This window comes from Rousettus aegyptiacus, unplaced genomic scaffold, assembly GCF_014176215.1.
Source record: "Rousettus aegyptiacus isolate mRouAeg1 unplaced genomic scaffold, mRouAeg1.p scaffold_m13_p_4, whole genome shotgun sequence".
NCBI lineage: Eukaryota > Metazoa > Chordata > Mammalia > Chiroptera > Pteropodidae > Rousettus > Rousettus aegyptiacus.
The window spans coordinates 131288378-131312111 of record NW_023416307.1 but is presented as its reverse complement, the minus strand read 5'-3'; the positions used below and the strand labels follow the sequence as shown (position 1 = coordinate 131312111).

At 40.3% G+C, this 23734-nt stretch overlaps 1 protein-coding gene across 4 annotated transcripts in view; it reads right to left on the bottom strand.

Annotated features, from left to right (window-relative positions):
- Positions 1-12527: 12527 nt before the first annotated feature.
- Positions 12528-23734, bottom strand: part of CPNE4 (copine 4) — a 409148-nt gene continuing 397941 nt past the window's right edge. For 2 of the 4 annotated variants that reach the window (XM_016140291.2, XM_016140289.2), the window contains exons 14-16: positions 23521-23654; positions 20310-20546; positions 12529-14393 (exon numbers count right to left, since the gene is read on the bottom strand). In XM_016140291.2, coding sequence (XP_015995777.1) covers positions 14259-14393; positions 20310-20546; positions 23521-23654 — 506 coding nt within the window. In that variant the 3' untranslated portion in view covers positions 12529-14258. Of the gene's footprint in view, positions 14394-20309; positions 20547-23520; positions 23655-23734 lie in introns of all 4 variants that reach the window. The other 2 variants (XM_016140288.2, XM_016140290.2) reach the window with 2 other exon arrangements.

The following is a 23734-nucleotide window of genomic DNA, read 5'->3' as shown; positions in this document are numbered from 1 at the left end:
TAAAAAATAAAAAAAAAATTAAGGATCATAAGATGACAAGTTTCTTGCAATCTGTGAAGTCAACCAAGAGTTGCCTTGCCTTAAAAAAAAAATCCAATCAATTGGCAATTGCATTATTTTGTACATCCATATATTTAAAAATATTTATTGAATATCAACTGTAAAATATACAGTACTTGGCACAGAATAGGCACTCAACAGATATTGGTCGAACAATCAAATAAATTTGCACTAAATACAGGGATAATAAAATAATAATGATAGTGTTTGCTATTTTGGGGGCATTTTAAATGCCAGGCATTGGGTTCAGAATAGGTACCATCAAAATTGCTCCTGACAATAATAATAGATATGTTCAGCAATTTACATATGCTTGTATATAAAATAACTCAGGGAGTAACTTGCCCACTTAGCTAGTAAGTAGCCCAGCTGGAATTTAAAATGATCTGACTCCAAAATCTCCATTCCACTATTTTGCTTCTACCTTAAACGAGCAAGGCAAAACAATCTCAGTCCTTGAGGAGCTAACTGTGTAGTACGCAAGACAGATGAGGTAAACAGCCACACGGTAAGTGCCAAAATACAGATGTAGGTGCAAAGTGCCTGGATGGGATACTCATAGAAAAGTTAACATCTCAATTATTCCTTGAGGGAAGAGTAAGCGTGCCCAGAGGCAGAGTAGAGAAAGGACATTCTCAGTAAAGGGAGTATGGGTCCAACTACTATTGCTGGGTGATAAACCATCTCAAACTTTTGGGCATAGAACAGCCACGGTTTTATTTTTTTGTATGGCTTCTGTTGGTTCAGGAATTCAGAAAAGGCACAGTGGGGATGGTTTGTTTCTGCTTCATGATGTTTGGACTTCATCTGAGAAGGCTCCAAGACCAGGGAGGGATGATGTCAAGTGGAGGGTCAAGTCATCCGAAGGCTCATTCACTCCATGTCTGGTGGTCGATGCTGCTTATCACCCAGGACCCCAAAAAGGCCCTTTGCTGGAGTATCTTTATGTAGCCTCACCATGTGGCTGCTTTGGTTTCCTCACAACATGGTGGTTGCATTCCATGTGCAAGCTTCCTAAGAAAACCAGGCATAAGCTACCTTTTATGACCTCGCCTCAGAAATCACATGGGATTACTTCACTTCAGACACAGGCTAACCCAGATTCAAGGGGAAGGAATAGAAACCCACCCTCCAATATGAACATGGCAAAGTCACATTGAAAGAGGAGTACATAGTCTGGGAGACAGGATTACAGCCATCTTTAGAAAACATAATTTGCCACATATACCATGTGTATGTCCACGCGGAAGAATGGAACTGCATATAGGTACCTGCAGGGGTTGACCAGTGCAGACTGCTTTAACAAACCTACCCTGCACAATGTTTCAGATTGTCTAGATGGTTTACAGGAAAGAAAACAAGATTTATTCGAGCTTTCTTTCTGCTTCCTAGTGCAGCTTCTTGGAAAATTTCTAGTATTTCCTCTATTCAAAGAGAAAAAGGCCAGGCTTGCAGGAATGTATGTGCCCAAGAGGATTTAAATATATCTCAGCATGCACAAACACATTCTGGGACAGAAAAGACTGACCATCAAACAAGGTAAGCCACTAACCCCGAGTGCCCTTCCAGCTGTGCCCATGCCCCCAATGGCAAGGAGTGGGCAGCAGAGGTGGGTTAGAAGGAGGAGTGGCAAATTGCAAGGGGTAGGGAGGGCACCTCCAGACTGCCCAAGAGTTAGGGAGTGACAGTGGTTCCTACATCTGTGGTATTTAGACTCCAACCAAGCCTAGCAGGATCGTCATGGCAACTCGCCTGTCTGTGCCACTGAGCTGAGACAGGATTCCCTTAGTAACCAAGGAGCCCAGGAGATGATGCTTAAAATAATCTTTTATGCCCAGGCAGAAATGCCTTTGCAGTTTTATTAACCATGAAGCATCACAGGACATGGCTTTCACTCCCACTTTATTTCAAAGTGGAACAAAATGGCTTTTTAAAGCAGGAATTTCCAACCAAGGGCCAAATACTGTCCTCGCTCCACAAAGAACACATCTCGCTGAAACCAATGAGTGTCACACCCAAATTCTGAGAAGAGCTGCTGGTCACTATTATATAAATTACCTGCAAATAGACCAGGCAATTCTCTGGCTGAAATCACTTGGCTTCATCTAATCTCTTTTCTATTTCCTAGCAAAGTCCCAGACAGTAGGGCAAATAATTATTCTTGGCAAGAGTCTAACACTCGGGCAATTTAGCCTGAGAGTTCCTTGCATCTGACACCGTCCCTGCTACAGCACTTTTCCAATTTTCCCTCATCTCCACACCTGCCTTAGGCCTGGGTCGTCTGTGAGAATTTCCTCACCTTCTCTAGCCCTGGCTGTTAATTCCTCTTCTCTCTTAGCATTTACCATCTGCATATATGTGCTTGCATGGAATCATTCTTTTTTACTATAAGTAGTGTGAGGCCTCATGTTTATAAACCATATCATCTTGACAAGACTGCACATTCTTTAAAAGCTGGGTAATACAGTATAATGCATTTCTTCAGCTCTCCCGGAAGCCCCACATTAATAACAAGAGCTTCAGAAATACCTGGAAGTTTTAGTAGTGATAGTTGCTCAACTTTGTGGATATATTAAAACCCACTGAAGTATACACCATAAAAGAGAAAGCTTTCTGGTATATGAATTATACCTCAGTAATCAAAAAATCAAAACATATGGAAATCTGATTTGAATTATCGAGTAGCCAGAATTACCACACCAACTGGAGAAGATGTAAACCCAGAACCAAAAGTTGCATGAAAAGGCCCAAACTTGGCTTGTCAAAAGTCTAATAGAAGGAAAAGAGTTCTGTCTTTCCCACTGACATGCTCCTTCTGCCTCCTCCTGGGGAAGTCTGGGTTCAGATCTTGTCTCTGCTACTATTTGCGTGCACCTGGGCAAATCACTTAGTTTCTCTGAGCTTCCTCATCTGTAAAATATGATAAAATATCACCTCCTTCATAAGGGAACAGTACAGATTAAATAAAACGATATACATCAAGTGCCTCACACAGTACTCACCACATAGTAAGAAAAAAAAATGTGACTATTGTTATTGTTAATAATATTTATATTTACTTTCCACTAGGTATTACGATAATTATAAAAAAATCTCAATTCATCCTTTTCTAATTTTTTTAGTGGTATTTTCTCCATGAGCAATTACATCTTGATGTAATCGTACAAGATTCCTAACGAAATGTTAGGCAATCTTTGTCTTTCTTTTGGCCTCTAGGGTCCTTGTTTGCCAATCTCTTTTTAACACTACAGAAATACAACATATACAAGAGTAGTATTTTCATTGTTTAAAAATATCATCATTATCATCATCATCATCATCATCATCATCATCATCATCATCGCCACCATCACCTTTCTACACAAGGTGTGGTTGTGAAGCTCACTCCCCTCTCTTCCTTCCATCTCTTCATTCCTTTTTGGAATTCACACCCCCAGCCCAGGAACATTGCAGGGAATGCCAGGTGTGGCTCTGCAATCTTTGCCTTAAAGGAAAATAGTGTCCTTCAAGTGTGTCAGTCACAATGGGAATAGTAATTTGTTTGAGAGAGTGTGTGTTCTCTGGGAAAGAAACTGCTGTTATACCATAACAGTTGTAATAGTAATGAAAACGCTCATATAAATTACTTTTTGAGCCATTCGTATAGTGTCTGGTGTAATGTTAAGTGTTTGGTAATTATTATTTTATTTAATCCCCACAACAATAGATGAGGAAAGTACTGTGGCCAGAAGAGGTTAGGTCGATTGGCCAAGACCATGTACCTCGTGAATGTCCCTAGTAAAGCCATAGACCTAGTACAGCCTGGTCTCCTAATTGAGAACCTGGGTCTCCTAATTCCCATCTCTGTTTATCCTACTCTACATAATGCTAAGTCTTTAGGTTTGCTGTTTTGAATGACTGAAAGCAGAAGTTATTTATAAAATGTTCTCCTTGCTTAAGTTATGGTCAGAAGAATAGGGGAAAAATGATCTTTAAAGTGAAATATCAAGTAGATTGGAAATGTCTGAATGTAAAATGTCATTCTGAGTGGGCAAGTCCTCCTGCAAAAGGGAATTTGGGACTTGGTCACTTGACAAAATAAAATATATCAGAAATTGATTCCTAGGAAAATTGACTTTGTCACCTCAATTTGGTACTTTCTCTCATGAGCACAGGGGAACCTCCCAGTACTGGGCAGCTGGGTGGTCTCAAGCAGTAGAAAGGTGCTGGTTAAAATGCATGCTTTCTTGAACTCTAAAGCACTGTGGACTTTCCTGAGGAGGAAATTGAAGCCAGCCTCTGGAACAAGAAACCGTTCTCCTTCAAACTTCCTCTGTTTCCTCCCTCAATCTTCCAGCAAATTTAGAGAACACCTTAATAACTATTTCCCTCCTGCTTCCAAAAATGTGTGAGAGATTTGTTTTTAATATCTCCATCATTTCGTGCATGTAAGTCTGAATTCTTATTCCAAATCCTGAAATGAAAAATGTAGTGGGTCATCATATAATAAACATTAAAAGAAATAGTCAGAAGTGGTAGATACAGAATATCAGGGAGGAACACAGTGGGTTTCTTAAAGGTGGAGAGGAGGAGGACTCTACAATTGCCTGTTCTTTTGCTCTTTCCCTGCAGTGGCAACCAGGATACTTTTATTCAGTATAGAAACAATTTGTTTGTATCTCTTCTGTTTCTTTTCCATCTCTTGTAAGGCAGCGAAGTAGAGGTCAGTGAATGGTCAACGTGCTTGCTTCATTTGACAAATATCCAAGCACCTTTGATGTTTCAAATTCTATGTGTCGGACCGACGCTATTATGTGCTGAATCACACAGAGGTATCAAAGATGAACCTGTTCCCCAAGGTAACAAGGCAGAATACTTACAATAAAATGTTTTATTAATTTTATTAATTTAGATACTTCTTTTATCTATAAGAGTTCAGTGACTGGAAATAAATCAGGGGAATGGGTTCTCTTTGTGGCTGGTGGGAGTAGAGAAGGAATGGCCATGAAGCACGGCTTCCCTCTTATCCCTGCCTTACTATCTTTCCTCTCTGCCCAAGATCAAGCTACATTAGTCAGAAATCTTTGGTTGCAAGCAACATAAGTCCAACTGAATTAAGTGAAAAGAAAATCTACGGACTGTGGTGGCTGATAATTCCAGTGGTAGATTTAGCTTGGATCCAGAGCCTGCCTGAAGTCATCGAGATGCTATCTCACGCCTTTTCCTTTTTTGTCTCTTAGTTCTGCTTTCCTCCAATTTGACTTCATTCCTGTGAAGTGACAGAATGACTTTCTGCACACACAGATTCATGTCCTCATAGTATAGCAACATCAAAGAAGAGTTACCCTCTCCTAAGAGCTCTAGAAAATGTCCTGGGTTTGGATTACTTGGCATGGCTCAGGTAACATGTTTACCTGTGATAGACAAAGGCTATCAAATGCTATAGGTTTTTACATTGTTTTTTTCTTGCTTTAATTATTTTTTTAAAGCTATGCTTTTGTCTTCTAGACTATACAACTTACCCATTATGCTTAAAATAGTGACTTCTATAGGCCACTTAATATATGTCATACATTGAGCTCAACATTTTAAAATTATTATCTCCTTAGATCTTCACAAGAACTCTAACATATAGATGGTATTGTTTCCATCTTACAGATGAAGAATCTGAGGGTCAGAGAAGGTAACTAAATTAAAATTCTCTGGGAAACGTATTTCTGCCTGATACTGAAATTTTTGCTCACAACCATTATGATTCTGCTTTCTTTGAGAGAGCCAGACCAGCTTGTTAACTATCCTTGCCAGAATGGAAAATGCACATCCTAAAATGAACTGAGATCTGCAGGATGGCAGCTCAATTAAGTTCATTCTCATCATAAGGATATTAAATAAAGAGACATAGGCCAAAAGTGATGGTAATTTCTGGGCTGTGGATATATTTAATGATATTTTTTAAGTCACTTTCAAGTCATTTGACTCATGTTAAACTCTAAATGAATTAGTTTAGATTATGAAATTATCTTCTCCACCTAATTTATCCCTGTAGGTATACATAATTTTTAATATCCCATGCTTCAGTCCACCTGGATTTGACATTCAGTGCTCTCATGGCTTTTCATGATGCAGGAATTGCAGTCCCAATGGATCCCAGCTGGCTGCCAAAGATTTGTCTTTCGATTGTTAATGAATGCAGAAGGTTCCTTTTAGCATTTTTATGTTATTTGGAAAAATTATTCAATATGCAAGAGGGAAGAAAGATCTTCCTTTTGAAATATGCCATGTCTTTTAATCATCTGTGAGAGAATCTCCTTTCTTATAAATCTTCCCCTGGCCATCAGGATGGGAGCAGTAATAGGGGAAATAGTGTCTGTTCATCTTAGAGCGACCTCTGCCAAACTTCGGTTTTGCTTTCAATTTTACAAAAGTGAAAACTAATTAATATATGTACCTACATGTACATAAATGCATTAAGGAAAAGGGCACTCTGCATACTAAAAGAAACCAGTGTGTGTTTGAATCTATTTTGTATTTTTCTTTCAGAAATTCCTGGATAAGACTAGAGAAATGATTCATAAGCCAGAACTTGAAGCTGCATTTAGTTTCTGGGGAAAAGTTGTTTTTTGTTTTTTTTTTGTTTTTTGTTTTTTTCCTACCCTTCCGTTTGGTCAATAAGGCTGGAGTTTTAGAAACTTCTGATGCTCTCAGGAGTCACAAATGCAGACAGAAATGGAATGGCAGTCTGTGTTCTTCTGTGAATCCACACTGGGCTTTTAAAATTAGAAACCATTGTAAGTTTTATCAAATGGGAAATGCATACAAAACCTCAGTGTCCTCAGATAAACTTCAGATTTATATTATCCACCCCAACGACTCAAAAATATCAAGAGTTCCAAGTACACGTACAAATCTCAACATTTTTTTTTTGCAATGTTCTGTATAACTGCAAATGGCAGAAGACCCTTTAAAGTCATGGTAAGAAAGGCTTAGGTGTATTTTGACACAGAAGAAGAAAGGAGGATAGGGTTCTGGGGATAAATGTGGGCTATTGTTGGCAAATACGAAATTTTTATATGTATTTAACAAACTGTTTTTTTCTCCTAGGAGTTATTGAATAAATGATACATTTTATAATCCATGACTTCTTGGGGCAAACAAGGCATTTGATGTTTTTTTAATTCAACATTCTAGTATTTAAAAATATATTTCTTTGTTATTTTTATTTTCCAATTCATCATGAAGTAAATAAAGTATAAGACTGGAAATAGCCTTAGGAGGATCCCTAATGGCATAGAATATGCTCAACATAAAAGAATCTATTTCATAGAGTTGTAACCTAGCAAACTGTTAAGCTTGCTACCTGCTAAAAACATCTCTATATAATCATCTTTCCTGCTGATTGTACTCCCTCTCAGCTTTTTGCCTAATGGATAGCCTACACCATTTCCATTCCATTTTGTGTGTGTTTGAATATGCATATGTGTATATGTATGTGTTTAAGTGTGGTATGTGGACACAAAAAGATAAGTTATCATATTTTATTGATTCTAAGATGCATATTTTTCCACATTTGAGCATTATTTCAATCATGATGAAACTTATAACTGACTGTAATAGTGTAATTTTGTGTTTCTTTTTTTTCCTCATAAGCAGTACATAGAATAATGGTGCATCTTAAAATCAATACAGCATCTTAGATTCCATATAAATTATATTTTGTAGAACATTTGAGGAGCTATGAGCAATTACTAGTCCTACATAGTACCATTCCACTTTTGTAGGTATTAGGAAAGAAAAAAAAGCAATGAATAGTAAATAAATCATTGCAAAAACACATTTTGTTAAGACAAAGGATTTATTGTTAAGTGTATCTCTTTCACATTAAAATTTCCTTTGTTCAGTTCAAGTATCCAGAAAATCTTTGCTAACCACTACTGTCTCTTCTCAACTGTACTTTGGGGAAATAAGCAAGAAAACCGAGCCCACGGTGGTGCCTGTGGGGAGAAGAGGGTGTAGTATAATTTAAAGAAAAATGCAGCAGTCCAAGAATGCGTTAATGAGATATGCGTGGGTGGAGGCGATTAGCGGGATGATCAGAAGAACCTGGAATGGAGTCCAAAATGAGAAGTGAGGATGGGTTTGGGAGGCGAACCTGTGAGTGTCTGTATTGTCTATCAAATAAACTGGGATATTAGAACATTTTTTTAATTGAAATTCATGTAACATTATACACACACACACGCACACACACACACACACACACACACAATTAGCCAATTTAAAGAGGACAATTCAGTGACGGTTTGTACATTCACAATGTTTTGAACCGCCACCTCTCTAGTTTCAAAACATTTTCATCACTCTATTCTGTCGGGGTTTTTAATGAAAGGCTGGAGAATTTTTTTTAGTGATAACTGGATTACGTAATTGTGTTACATAAACCTTAAGACACTGGTCACACTCTCTTGCGTTATAAGTTCGTTGTACTTAATAGCATTTGGAAACCTTGGTGTTAAAAAGGGAATTTTATGCACCAGGATCTGTTGGCGCTCAGCTGCTGTGGTTCCCAGAAGATTGCAGGGAGGTTCCATCATGCCCTGGGGTCTCTCCCACCAGAAGAGACCTCCTTTTACTCATTGATCCCTGCATGCTCTGATCATGTATTGAGCGCCAATAACGGGACCCAAGAGTACAAAGGTGAGACAGGGCTCTGTCTTCTGGGAGAGACTTGGGTTCTTCTTCCCTCCACCACTCTTCTACTTTCAATATTTAAGAGCATCTTCACGAAAAGGTTCTTAAATATCATATGTCTTAAATGTTAAGGCATGTAAGATGTACCTATTGAGATTCCTAAGTTCTAGTATCAGAGGGCAGCTCTAGGCTGTGGGCTCCTATGGGAGCAGAGGTCGTGTATTTTTTTTCCTTCTGCCTCCTTTACTCCTAACTCTGGCTACCCCATTCCCACCTCCACGCATAGGGCAGAGTTGGTACATAGCAAGCTCCCGAAAGACTGAAAAAGGGAGATATTCAAACAGATTTACAATAAGTTTTCCTGGACAGAGTTATGGAATCAACAGTTATTTTTTTTTACCACCACTCCTTGACTTCGTTTATATTCTCCTTCTGTCTCTGCAGGCAGCCCCCTTATAGTTCTTGAACGCCTCACATTTCCTTTTAAAATTATCTGGCAACGTCCTGCATTCCCACTGTGATAGGCAGAATGGCTCTTCAAACATATTCAAGCCCTAATCCCTGGAATCTATAAGCGTATTATGTTACATGACACCAGGAACTTTGCAGATGTAATTAAGGTTATAGAATTTAGGAGAATGAATCCTGGATTATCTGAGTGGTCTAATCTACTCACACAAAAAACAGAGAACTTTTTCTGGCTGAAGTCAGAGAGATGCTGCAGAAGAGGCAGAGAGATTCAATGCTTGAAAGATACCGGACTCACCAGTAGTGGAAGGGGCCATATGGAAAGCATGAGAAGGAATGTGAAAAGCCTCTAGGAGAAAAGACTGCCCACCTGCCACCTGCCTTCCTCGATTGACACCCAGCGAGGAAATGGGAGCTCAATTCTACAGCTTCAACCAACAGCCTGAATGAGCTGGGCAGCAGATTCTTTCCCAGAGTGTCCAGTCTTGGTGACAGTGTGATTTCAGCCTTACGAGGCTGGAAGGACCCAGTGAAGTCTCCCTGAATTTCTGACCTACAGAAACTACGCAATAATAAATGTATGTTGTTTTAATCCACTAAGCTTGTGGAAATAGCAAACAAATACGCCCTTTGTCAAGTGGTCTAGAGTAAGCAGTTTTAAGGGTGGTTTCTGAAGATCCCTGAGACTCAGGGAGTGTGTGAGGTAAAAACTGTTTTCATAAGAACACAAAAATGGTTGACTTTTTCACCACGTTGACATTTGTGCTGATGGTGCAAAGGCACTGGAGTCTCAGCTCTCTTTAAGAAGGTGACACCACAGTGTACCAATGGGCTTTTATTTGCCCCCTCACACCCTTGCAGGAAAGAACTTGTGGTTTCACTTATGGGTGTTCTTGATGGAGCACAAAAATTATTAATTTTATTAAGTTTTGATTTTCAGGTCTTCTTCATATGTTAGGTGACAAAATGCAAAGCCCCTAGAAAGTGCTTCTGCTGGATTCCAGTCTGAAATAATTGCCTCAAAGAAGAACAAATGTGCCATTGTGTCCTGACCTAAACTAGCTAGTTTCTTCTTCTTTTTTCCTTTGATGGAACACCATTTTTACCTGAAAGACTGACATAAACTAGAGTTATTCAGACATGTGTATTTGGGAGATATTTTCCTTGAAAAACGAATAAAACTGAGCCTGTCACTTCAAGAAAAACATCTGACAGTATTTGTTGCCAATGATAACATTTGAGCTTTCTAGCAAAGATTAGAGTTTTAGAAAACTGGATTCTGCCACCATAATTTGGCAGATTCTCAACACTTAAAGACTGTGTGAGGAGATTGGCAGTGATAGTAGATAGCAAAAGAATGTGATTTTCTTAATATGGTAAAATAAATTATGTGAGCATTTGGAACATCTGAATAACTGGTGGTTTAGTATTTCCCAAATGACCAATGGATAATGTTACAAAATCATGCATGGGTAAAAGAACCATTGAAAATGCCAGGAAAGGTTTATTGATATGATTTTGTATATCACATTGCAACTAACCTTTAAGAAACTACCCTTTGTTGAGTTTTGGTAAAAAGGATAAGCACAGCTTTCTGAGAAAGCTGAAAATATTCCTTATCAACTATGTTGCCATGTGAGGCTAGATTCTCATTATACTTCAACCAAAACATCATTTCACAACAGGTTAAATGAAGAAGCAACTATGAGAATCCAGGGGTCTTTTAATTAAAGTAAGCGAGACACAGTACTGCTTGTCTCATTATTTTTTTGGTTTTTAAAATATAGGTTTTTAAAATAAAAATATTTTATTTATGGTAATATATAATGGTTTAACATTGTTTAAATGAATTAGTAAATACATTATATTTGCAGTTTCAGTTTCTAATTCCTCAAATATCGATAGACATATATATACACCATAGAAATAACATCTCTTTGGTGTCCTCAAGAATTTTTAAGAGTCTATAGTATCCACTGAGGCCCAGTGGAGGGTAGCCCATGGATACGTCAGTGGTTCTGAATTTGGATGCCAGCGCCAAAGTAAGCCCAGAGATAGCTCTCATTCAACTCAAAGTTTGGCCCTTGTAGTATCTAAAAACAACTGTTTACTTTTAATGCATTTTCCATATTTATAAATTGGTGGTTTTATGTGAAATACGACTTTTCAATTCTCTTGAAAAACTGGATGGACTGCCTGCATGCATTGAGTTCCCATTCGTGCGTGCCCCCTGGACTGGGTGGTAGCCACCCTCTTTTAGACACATACTTATCAGTTTCCCTCCAGCCTTACCACACTGTACTCTTTGTGTTCCTGTGTTTGAACTTGTTCCTCCTCAGTGGTTCACATGGCTCAGCTCCCGGAAGCATCTGCATTTGCAGTGTCCAATCTACCTGGTCTTCTCAATGACAAGAAGTTGGGAAGACCTGGTTGTATCCTGAGACTCTTCCACTGCTCCCAGGGGGATGTTGTACATCACAAGATGCCAAGCGCCCACAATAAAAAGCTATCACGAGATGAGAAGAAATTTTGGAAATGGAGGCAAAGTTCATCTTTTAAGGCTCATTCTCTCAAATCTCTTAATTATCTGTTGCTTAATATGGCAAGGTCTTGGGTATAGTTCTAGGACGGTGGCTGAAATGGGGATGATATGAGTTTGAGCCCAGGAGCCGGAGTGTCTGTGTTCAAATCCTAACTATGCCTTTTAATAGCTGTGTGACCTTCGGTTAGTTACCCGAACTCTCTGTGTCTCAGTTTTCTTATCTGCAAAATGAGGCTAATAATACTACCAAACTTATAGGGTTGTTGGGAGAATTAAATGAGATAATATGTGACAAGCACTTAAAAGAGTGGTTGGCATACAATAAGCCCTCAATAATTATCAGCTATTATTTTTATTATTCTTTTTGAGCTGGGCTTCAGTCTGGCTTTAGTCACAAGGTTCTGCCAGGCAAACTGAACTCTGTCCTTGTCACTTCATCTCACAGATTCTAGGAGTCCTGACATAAATGTAATAGATCTCAACAGACATTTGAGGATGACATGGTACATCATTTTGATTGAGGGCCACAGCCACTTAACTGTTAAATCTATGATAACTTTGAGATCAAACATGAAGTATACTAACAAGCATTCATTCATTCGTACATTCATTCATTTGATTAGTCATCTCCTTATCCATTAAATATCTATTCAGTGCTTACTACGTTCCAGGCACACAGATGAAGAAAGCCTTGTCCAGGTTTGGGGCTAGAAACAATCACCAGATATTTCTGTAGGACAGAACCTACCTAAATATTTTAATTCCTTGTTTGTTAAAAACGATGATCCATGTTTCTGTGGGACTGTGAAAAGCCAGTTCTAATCTGAGGCCATGTCACCTACATGAAATAAATCACTGCTAGGAAATTGCCTTGAAAAGAGAAACAAGACTATAACTCTTAGAAAAAATTCTGTAAGTACCCAATTTATTCATAAAACAATACAGTTTAAATATTTATGATTTTTTCAGTCATACATTTTTACCATCATTCCCAAAATGTTGTGCATTTGGCTGACATGTATTTGCAAGGTTAGGATCTATAATTGTAACATGGAAATTATGCAAGGCATTTGATTTGCTTGTTAATACTACCCTCCTCGACAAACAACAAACAGATCTATTTTGCCCTGTGATTTACTTCCCCATCTCTCTGATTAAAAGTAAGTTCCACCTTGTGTATTTTATGCTTGCAAACACTTGTTCATTCTCCTTGAGAAGATTATATAAGTGAATCATTCATTCTTCTGGTTTCAGATTGGTTAGTTTATGTAGAAACAAAACACCTCCAACTAAAACGATTATTTCAGGCATTTCAACTGATAGAGTTTGCCCTTGGAATTGATAAAAAGAGGCAAAAAGAAGCCTCACACTAATCTTGAAAATCAACTTGGTGGGCTATATTTCTGGGAAGTCATACTGCATGGCCATTTGCCATGGGCAAGTCTCCACTGTTGTGGTTCTACTAAGACTTTTTGAGGTCATTCCTGGGGATTGACATAAACATGGAACCATTCCTGCAAGATGTGAGATGCTTCCTTTGAGAAGCGGGGGCCGGCTAGGAGGCGCACTCCCTTGTCTGTTTAAGGAAGAGGTGTGACTGTAAAGCAGTGAGACTGATGTGGGGTATCCAGCTTCTGGAATCAGTCTCATTATTTTCTATTCCTGCCTCAGAGACAGGCAGGACCTTTGTGCTTCTGGCAGGGAAGAAGTGCCATACTCAAGGAGATTAGGTGCTGCCTTATTTTGGATGATCTCTATGAACACACCCTAAAATCTAGAGCTTCAGTACTCAGTGTGGTCTGAGGACTGCATTGCATCACCTGGGACCTTCTTAGGGCTGCAGAACTTTGGGCCCATGCAGACCTATTGCATCACAGTCTGAATTTTAACAAGATCCTCAGTTGATCTGTATGCACAGTAAAGTTAGCCATGCTGGGCTAAGTGACCCCAGACCCACGCCAAGAAGACAACCTTTAGGTCAACAAACATCTTCTTCAGTAGAGAAACCATTCTCAGCAGGGATGAATTATAGATAACAACTGCAAAAAACAGTGTGAGTGTTTTTTTTATTATTATTTTAAACATGCAAAATACAGTCCATGCATCTGCCATTTTGAAAAGTCTCTCGTCCTATAGCAGATAAAACCAAGTAAGTTTTGGCTATCAACGTTCAATAAATGTTTCAAAATGCTTTACAGTGTAAAGATAATAAGAAATTTAGCAAAATTTCAACAAACCTGTATAAAAAACGGATACAGATACCATTTTATTTCAAGGCGACATGCTGTAATGTAAAGAGTATGTTATAATTATTCATGTTTGTTTGTAAAAAGTCTTTTACAATACAAGGGCTTAACAGATCCAGGCCTCAGGGCTACACATGCAAAAAAAATTGTCGGTTAGTTAAAAATCACCAAAACGTGCTATTTTTAAATGTGTATTTTTTTAAAGTACTGGAGTAGTAGAAGTATTAAATATTAGGAGGAATAGTATTTCAGAACTCTGTAAAAGTCAGTGGAGTTCATGGTGCTAGTGTCCTGGAAGACTCATACATTTCTGATGAACATTTTGGCTTAATCCCTTTGCCGTTGTAATAGTCCACGACTTGGTTTGGGACTTCAGCCAACACACTCTTTGCCAGGGCAGCTGGAGATGCCTGCAGGGAAGAAGAAATTACCGTGACTTTGGCACCTAGCCAAAGCAGTCTGATCAAGAGTCCTGTCCTGAGCAGCTAACCTCTCTCATTCATTCTTTCATTATGTGTCGAGGGTCTACCCCAAGCATGAGGTGTCAGATCCTTGGAAAATGAATCACTAATTTCCTAATTATGTTTTTTTCATTCCTGTCTCAAAACATAAAACTACTCACAACTGAATATAGGTGAAAGTTGGATGGTATAATGAATTGTCTTGCAATTTTGTTTCTGATTTATATTCAATTCCAGGCAATTTTATTCAAGGCACTATGGTCTGTGGGGTCTATGGTTCTTGCTATTAGGGAAGTTACAATCATATGAGGAACCTGGTATAGACAAAATTAACTCTGCTATGAGGTAGAACACAACACATGCTACAGACTAGCAACATCACATCACATGAGAGCTAATTAGAAAGGAAGACACTTAGACTCATCCCAGAGCTACTAAATCAGAATCTGCATTTTAACTTGATGCCTGTGTGATTTCTATACATATGAAATTTGAGAAGTACTGCTCCAGAGTCGCATTGTGTGACGAGAGCAAAGAAGACTAAGTCATCTTGGAGGAAATCAGAGCAGGCTCCCAGGAAGAGATTGCATTTAAGTTGGGCATGTTTCAAATTGTAGAGGAGATGATTGGCATTTGATTGTTTTAGGGACAGTGAGTCATCTGATGGGGCTGAAGGAAGTGTGTGTGTGTGTGTGTGTGTGTGTGTGTGTGTGTGTGTGTGTGTAGAGGATGCAGGATTGGTGGGACATTCAGTTGGAAAATTAACATCAGGCCAGGTGTGGCTTGAATATTGCCACACTAATTAATGTAGCCTTTATTCTATCAGCATTTAGGCCCCACTGTATGTTTTGAGGCAGAGGAAGGTAGAGGTTGATATTCTGCATGGACTCTGGAGTCATGCAGAGCTGACTTCTGACTCTGGTATTCAGTATTAACTGCTCAACCCCTGGACAAGCAAAACTGCCCAGGCCTCACTATGAGCCTCATTATAAATACTGAAAAGTTTGAAAACTTGAAGCAGAGTGAGCAGTTAACAAGTGTTTGAGATTCCTCAAGGAAGATCCAGAAGGAAAGAGGATGAACTAAATGCCAGATGACCTGGTTTCTAGCTCTTTCCTTTCTCTGTAGCTTGTCATTCAGCCATTCAACTTTGCTAAGTCCTGGTGTTCTCAGAGACAAAATAGGAAATAATAAGAATTCATTGCATGTCACAGGATTTTTAGGAGGCTAGAGACACTGAAAATACTGTGAGTTTTTCTGAAGTGATCCCTTATATTTTGAAGTTGTGATGGCACTTTGGACATTGGGCATCCATTAATGCTCTGTACAAATAACTGCTCGGGAATGAGGTAGATATAGAAGTCATTCCCACCTTTTCTCTCTGGCAATCTCTCATATAGAGGTTAGAAAGCCAAATACTTGAGTTCCCAGCCACCCCTGCATCTTGGGATGTTCGTGTGACCCAGTTTCATTATTTGAGATGTAAGTGGAAATTTCTTGGAAGTTTCTTCTTGGAAAGTTTTTCTTTTCTGGTTAAAGAAGACAGAAATGGTTGGCTTTGTTTTTCTTCCCTTTTCCTTCCTTAAGCTAGATATGATTGCTGGAGCTATGGCGACTGTTTGATCATTGTGAGTAAATAGCAAAGGGAATGACCAAGTGCTGGCCTTGACACTCTTACATCACCGAAAAAAAAAAAAAAAAAAAAAAAAGAATGTCAGCAGCCTCCAGCCCCTAACTGCTAATTACATGAGAAAAACACATTTGTACCTATGTCATCCAGGGTTTCTCATCTTTGGTTCTCTTGCATTTTGGGCCAGATAATTCTTAGTGTGGGGGACTATCCTGCGCATTGTAGGATGTTTACCAACATCCCTGGTCTCTATCCACTAGATGTATGTTAGGTGCTCCGCAACTGAAAACTTCAAAAATGTGTTCAGACACTGCTAACTGTCCCCTTTGGAGTAAAGTCACCCTTAGTTAAGAACTAGTTACGTGATCCACTGTAAGACAGATTTGCTGCTCGTTGGAGATGAAAACGTTCCCAAACAGTGCTATCAAACAGAACTTGCTGCAATGATGAAAATTCTCTACCTCTGTTCTGTCCAACATGGTGGCCACTAGACACATGCAATTGGCGAACCCTCGAAGTGTGGCTAGTGCAACTAGAACTTGACATTTTAATAAATTTAATTTTTAAATTAAATTTAGATAGCACTCCTAAGCTATTCTCTCATCCCTTTGCATGCCTGTGCTCATGGTCGTGGTGAGCAAATAGGTCTTGGGGACATCAGTTGGTTAGGAAAAGGTCGAAAATGTGAAAGCAGCAGGTAGTAATAGCTGTATTTATTAACCGCCTACATGGCCCAGACACTGTGCTAAACTTTATGTAGACACCATCTTTGATCTTCCAATGTGTGTCATTTGTCTCGCTTTACAGATGAAAATCTGTGGCACAGAGAGGTTGAGTAACTTGCCCAGAGTCACATAGCTCAGAGCCTTTGCCCTATTCACTTACAATCTCTGAGTTACCATGCAGAGCAGAAAAAGAGAGAGAACTCATGGGTTATGAGGTCATATGAACTGTATTGGTTCCTCTACTTTTCATTTTATCTATGGCTTATTGAATTTAGTACAGATTAGTCTGGATAATGAAATGGTTGTCAAAATCTAATTTGAAATCCATGAAGATAAGGTGGACGATATACTCCTGGCATTCTGCTTTATCTTCCACAGAACAGCTGGAGCCTCTGTGTAGCACAGGGGCAGGGAGTGATGGCCCACTCCCTTTGCCCTGATCAGTGCGCTTCCCTTTCTGCTGAAGCCCCTCAACTCCTTGCTTACCAAGGCTCTGTCCTTCCTAGGATACCCGGCTCAAGCAGTGAGGTTTTCCTCATGGCTATTTCTGCCTGCTCTGAAGTCCTGTAGCAACATTTTAGCCCTTTTCAACCACTCACAGACTGCTTAGCATGGGATTTTTCTGCTGACGTCTATGTCCCAACTATGCAATTCTCTGGTAAATTCCTCGAAGCCTGGACCTATGGCTTTATCATCTCATTGGAGTCCTAGGGCTAGCAAATACCTTGCACAGAGAAGGCAAGTGTTTGGGAAAGAGGAAGAGGCCTGGAGTAGAGGCTAGAATTTTGCATGGCTCAGTGGCTTTGTTTTATCACATAGGTGTGTGTATGTGTGGTGTGTGTGTGTGTGTGTGTGTGTGTGTGTGTGATGTGTAGGGGGCAGAAGAGGAGTGGTTTGGGGAAGTGCATAAATCTCCTAGGGAGTGAGTTCTTTGGCCCCTCTTTACACAGACAAAGTAATTACTTCCATCTGGTTGACAAAATGAGGCAGGACGTAAAAATCTGGAAGAACACCCCTCTCTCCAATTTGGACATCAGGCAACTACGTAGATTCATTGATGAACACAGCTGCAGTGCATTCAGCCTGCCCCAGCACATCCTTCCTTATAGAGTAGGGGTCCCCAACCCCTGGGCTGTAGAGTGGTCCTGGTTAAGGCCTGTTAGGAACTGGGCTGCACAGCAAGAGGTGAGTGGTGGGTGAGGGAGTGAAACTTCATCTGTATCTGCAGCCACTCCCCAGCACCAGCATCACCGCCTCAGCTCCACTTCAGATCATCAACCATTAGATTCTCATAGGAGCACTGTTCCCTGGTGCCAAAAAAGGTTGGGGACCACTATTAGAGGACATCACTCCTTGCTGTCCACATGTAGACAATCTGAGGACTTGGTGAGTCTCTTTCATCTGATGGGTGATTTAATTCAGAAACCTCCTCCTTGGGCAAGTGGAAGGTGGGCTATGGTGGCGAGTCACCCCTCATGCATGCTCACTGCCTATGAGCCTATAGGGAGGGTTAGGTGTTGCTGCCATTACTTGGAAATCCCTCTGCAGTCAACTCTGTAGCCAAGAATTGATTTTATGCTTCTTTAATGATTCTAATTACAGCGAAGCTCTCCTTAAGAGGAGAATCAAAATTGCGTGGCAGTACAGTTATAAGCAATAGCTCATCGTTCAAGGAGCTCTGGAGTGTGCGTGACCTCCTTACATGGTCATGAGATCTAGGGCTCAGGATTTATCTGAATGCTGGCTTTAAAGCCTGTCCCAAGTAGGCAGCAGAACAAATGGCAATTCAGGAAAAGCACAGGTCAAAGGCTCTGATGCAGGCGCTGGGGGTTATCTCTCTGTATAAACAATCTCATCCATCCTTCTAGCTCCTATACTTACACTGACTCAGTGTAGCTGGGGTCCCTGCATGGGCCCAAACTGGGATTCGGATGTGCCTGGACATATCTAATAAACTGGCCAGAACAATATCAGGAATTCATTTGAATGAGGGTTTTGGGCCAGAGGAGAGAGCCTTTTCCAAAAAAGCATCAGGAGTGAAAGCTTGGAGTGGATGCATAGTGCATGTTGCTTCTTCTCTGAGACCCTAAAAAACTGACCTCGGACCTAACGACTGAGGAGCTGTAGTGGAATCTGAAGAAGATGTTTCCAGCAGGGATCCTGGAGATGTGGGGACACAGACTTTGCTACATCACCCAACAGTCCAGGTGACAGAAGAGTCACTGCAACATGGAAAGGAGAGGATTTCCAAGGGGACAGCAGAATTGCTTCAGACACTGAGGATTCTGAAGATGACCTCCTGTGGGGGCAGCTCAAGTTCACTTACCAGCCCCTGGGAGTGGTATTGCTGGCATTACTAGCTGTGCAGAGGGTGAGGCTGGAGTGGGTAGCAGGGACCAAGAGATGCTCTGCTCTTGAGCAAATTTCATAAGCGTGCACAGAACAAAAGATCACAGAGTGCTGTCCGTGACAACCCACGTTACCCACGAGGACTCCCAGACACCTCTGGAAGAGGCTCTGAAGGCTTCTTCAGGGCCACCACCAGCCCCGAGAAAGCCTTTGTCTGAATCAGAGAAGGTGTTCCTCTGGGCAACTGCAACCCCCATAAGAGCAGGATTACTATCAAAACTGTAAAGGCATCCTTCTTTTTTGTGGAGTTAATAATTATCCAAAATTTGGAAATGCAAAAAACAAACAAACAAACAAACAAACAAACAGACCACCTGTTACTGAGTACTTTTTGATGCCACACTAACTCTCCTGCTTTATGGTCATCAAAGACATGTGACACAGCTGAACTTAGTATTTATTATTGATTAGAGCCCAAGGCTATAAAGCTAGATGTTCACTTATAGAAAACTGAGATTTCTGTCCAGTAGAAAAGGTAATCAAAAGCCTATTTCTTTAAACCTTTTCAGTCATTAACCAAATTTGAATCTGCCCTAGCAAACTGACTCCAGCATTTTCCCCACTAACCATAACCAACTGTTTTATATCGTCCTTTGAACTAGCTTTGTCGTCCTACTGGTGCCCTCTTCAATGAGTTAAATAAATCTTTGATGCTGCTTACTATATATTTATAGAGGATATATGTTTAAAAATAAACCTTGCCAAGGCAAACACAGGCCTCTGCCAGGGCACATGGCTTGTCAAGCAGAACCGAGGATCCGAATTTCAACTTCTCTTTGCTTCATTGGCCAGGTACCCAGGGGCAGCCCTACCCACTTGTACATGGCAGCCCTGAGGGAACCAGGAACCCTAAACTATACAGGGATGGAGGCAAGTGCCAGTGAAATATTGGCTAAAATAGATGGCATGACTTCTCACCTCTAATTCAGAGTTACACTTTTATCTCTAAAGAGTAAAGTTCTACATATCCCGTGTGGGAGATGGCCTCACCTAGGCAGGGACAGTTGATATTGCTTTCCTACAAACTGGTGGAGATGTGTCAGGGGAAAGTCTTTTGGCTCTGCTCTCTCCCACGGGAAGCCACCCCAGAGATAGACGTACATGTTTGAAGTTTCTGAAGGGCACGAACTGAACGATGTCTCGAAGGACCGGCTCTCCCTTGGGCGACCTCAGGATCCCGTCGTCGCCATCCAGCATCTGCATGTCGCTGAAGTCGGCATTGCCCACGCCCACGATGATGACCGACATGGGGAGGTGGGAGGCGTGGACGATGGCCTCCCGGGTGTCAGCCATGTCTGTGATGACGCCGTCGGTCAGGATCAGCAGGATGAAGTATTGCTGCCATCACAGGTGCCAGGCGACGATGGGGACGGAGAGGTAGGGGACACAAGTGCAACACCAGTTATGTGCCAGGGTGGTTGTGGTGCACAACAACTACAGCAATAGTGACAACACACTTTTTTTGAGTCCCTATGTAGACAGCTCTAAAGACTTAAGGTCATGATAAATGGGGCTTCACGGCAGGCACAGTCATTGCAGGTTAATACTAATCATCACCTTAGGGACAGTTACCAAGCACGGTGTGTTGGAGCAGCAGAGAGAGGAGTTGGGAGGTCTGGCTTCAAAACCTCATTCTCTGAGATCCTGGGAAAATCTCTGAGTCCTCTGGGCCTCAGCTTCATCTCTCACCTGAGGGGTAGGACTAGATCATTTGTATAGTCCTCCTTTTCAGCTTGGAGATTTTTAAGAGTCTAAAGCTGGACTGCCCAATACAATAGCAGCTGCCTCCATGTAACTGCTGAGCCCTTGAAATGTGCCTAGAGCAATGGAGGAACTGAATTTTTAATTTCATTTCATTTCAATAAATTTAAATTTAACTTTAAAAATGGATGCCCGATCCAGTTTGGAAGCCTTTTAAGTATGTTTGGAACAACTCAAGTATGCAAATCTATTTTTTCAACTATTAATTAATAAAGTCTAAATAAAGATCGAGTATTTGTGATGACAATTTAGCATCCAAATTGAGATGATTTAAGTGTAAAATACACACTGGATTTTGAAGACATAGTACAAAAAAAGTGAATGTAAAATGTTTTAATAATTTTTATATGGAGCACATGTTAAAATCAAGTTATTTTGTACATTTAATAACACTTCTGAGAAGAGGTCCATGGGCTTCGCCAACTGCTAATGAAAAAGGTTAGGAATCCCTGATCTGAAGAGATAGATTGTCAGGATTCTAGAATCTGATCTGGGTTTAGCTCAGCCAGAGGTAATAGGCTGCAGACTGCTGGATCAAAGCCCTGATGGAAATTTCCAATAAAGCTAGCACTTATAGGTGCTTCCAAAGCCAGGCTAGGAAAATGCTCATGGGTGAAATATTATAGTCTTTGAATGTACTTGATGTTCTATTTAGATAAGGGAGGGACTTTATTTTTCTTTCTAGAAAAGTTCCACAAAATCGAGGAGAAAATCCTACAGCCACAGGCTCCCTGGCCTGAGTCGCATTAATAGTTTCAAGTTTAAGACCCTTAGCAATCAGTGATAATAAGGGGACCACACATTGTTCCAAGAACAAGAGATACTTCTGGAGAAAAGCATCACTGTTCCCGGCCTACAAGGGTCACTAATTTAAGGTATGTGGATTAGACGCTTCCTTTAGCAATTCCTGATCTGTCCTTAAAGAGCACACTACCTGTCCTTGGGGGAGTGAACGATGGCCAAAAACCCATGCTAACTTACATCAGGCCTGAATCCAGATCTGTGGCAGCCCTATTTTCTTTTTACTCTCATAGGTCCTGGTACCTCAGAGGAGCCAAGATGATTTTTGTTTTCAATCTGGGCTCCAGGGTGCCCTGGGCATACGTTGGGTACTTTTGAGGATAAAGATATAATGGAGAACAGACAAATTTAGACCCCATGTCTTAGCCCAGATTTAGCAAATTTATTTCATATGTTGATTTTCTGAGCAAGGTATCATTTGAAGAATTTGAATTTGAAATTCTAATGATAAAAATGGTTAAAAAATAAAATGAAATACTGATCCTGTCCAACCCTTATTCCCAAATCTTGTATCTGTAAGGCTCAAATTTGCTCCAAGTCCTCTGTAGGTTTGACAAGATGAAGATACTGTTGACTTTGAGAAATTTAATTTCAGAGGAATGTTGGGGAGTAAAGTCTGGTATGGGTGGAGAAACCAATGAGAGAAGAGACTGAGACAGTGAATATAGGCAACTCTTTCACTGAATTTTTCTCTAAAGGGAAGTAATGCAAGGAACCAAAGTTAAAGGGTAACGTGGTGTCAAGGGGGAGATTTTAAGTTAAACATGAGATATTATAGACTGTTTTATATGCTAATGGGAATAAGTCATCAGTAGAAAGGGAAAAAATAGATAAAGAGAGAGGAAATATAGCTGCTGGGTCAGTGTCCTTGGACAACTGATAGGGATGCACTTCAGTATACGAGAGAAGAGGCTGGCATTAGATGTGAGCATGGTTCTCCATCCATCCTGACATGAGGGAAGGCTGAGAACATGGGCCTAATGCAAGTAGCTTAGATGAGCTGATGAAAGAAGATGAGGGAGTAGTTTATTATTTTCTTTATGCAAATGCAATCTCTCTGAAGCCCAGATAAAATCAGAGAAAATTTCAGACATCAGTAGTATCCTACTAAATCTGAAAAAAAAGTCATAAAGCTTAAAAAAATTTATCAACATCACTAAAAGTGATAATAAGAAAAGTTATTATGGTAAAATATTTAACTTTAAAATAGTAAGGAAAAAATTCTGTCTGTCCTTGTAGCCTTGCTTTGCATTTTTCTTAAAACCATGACTAGGATATAAAACAAACCTTTGCTGTGATGTTTTGTGTTGCTGCACTTGATCACTAGGGAGGAGAATCACCCATTTTTTACTTCTGTTTTGCATTACCTCCATCTGTAGTATGGGTACATTGGAAAGCAAGTTTATTTTTGGACAGTTTTTTTTTTCTTCCCAGAAATACAATGTGGGCATGATGTATACTCTAGCAAATATAGTAACTTCCGTTGTTGAGTGTCTCCTCTATTCAGGTCATGTTGCAGACATTTGAGATGTGTCATCTCTAAGCTCCACAATGACCCTACAGAGATGGGTATGATTATCCCAATTTTACAGATGAGGAGACTGAGGATAGGGGATGGTTAAAGCACTTGTCCAAACTCAGGCAGGTAGAAATGCTGGAATTTATTGTCAGGGTGGGAGGGGTGCTATGGCCAATATCCAGCTGAGGCAGGGAAAACACCCATTAGTAGGTGAACCACCCCGCTCCTTACCGATGCCTCCTTGGTGTTAGTCTCCTCTGATGCTGACTTGGCAACCTTCTGAATGATGGGGGCAATGTTGGTGGGACCATAGAGCTGGAGCTTAGGAAGGCAGCTCTGATAGGCTTCCACAACTCCTTGAATTCCTAAGATGAGATTGCCAAAGAGCAAAAGCCTCCTCAAATGCATTTGTAATCAAACACATACACAAATAAAACATTAAATC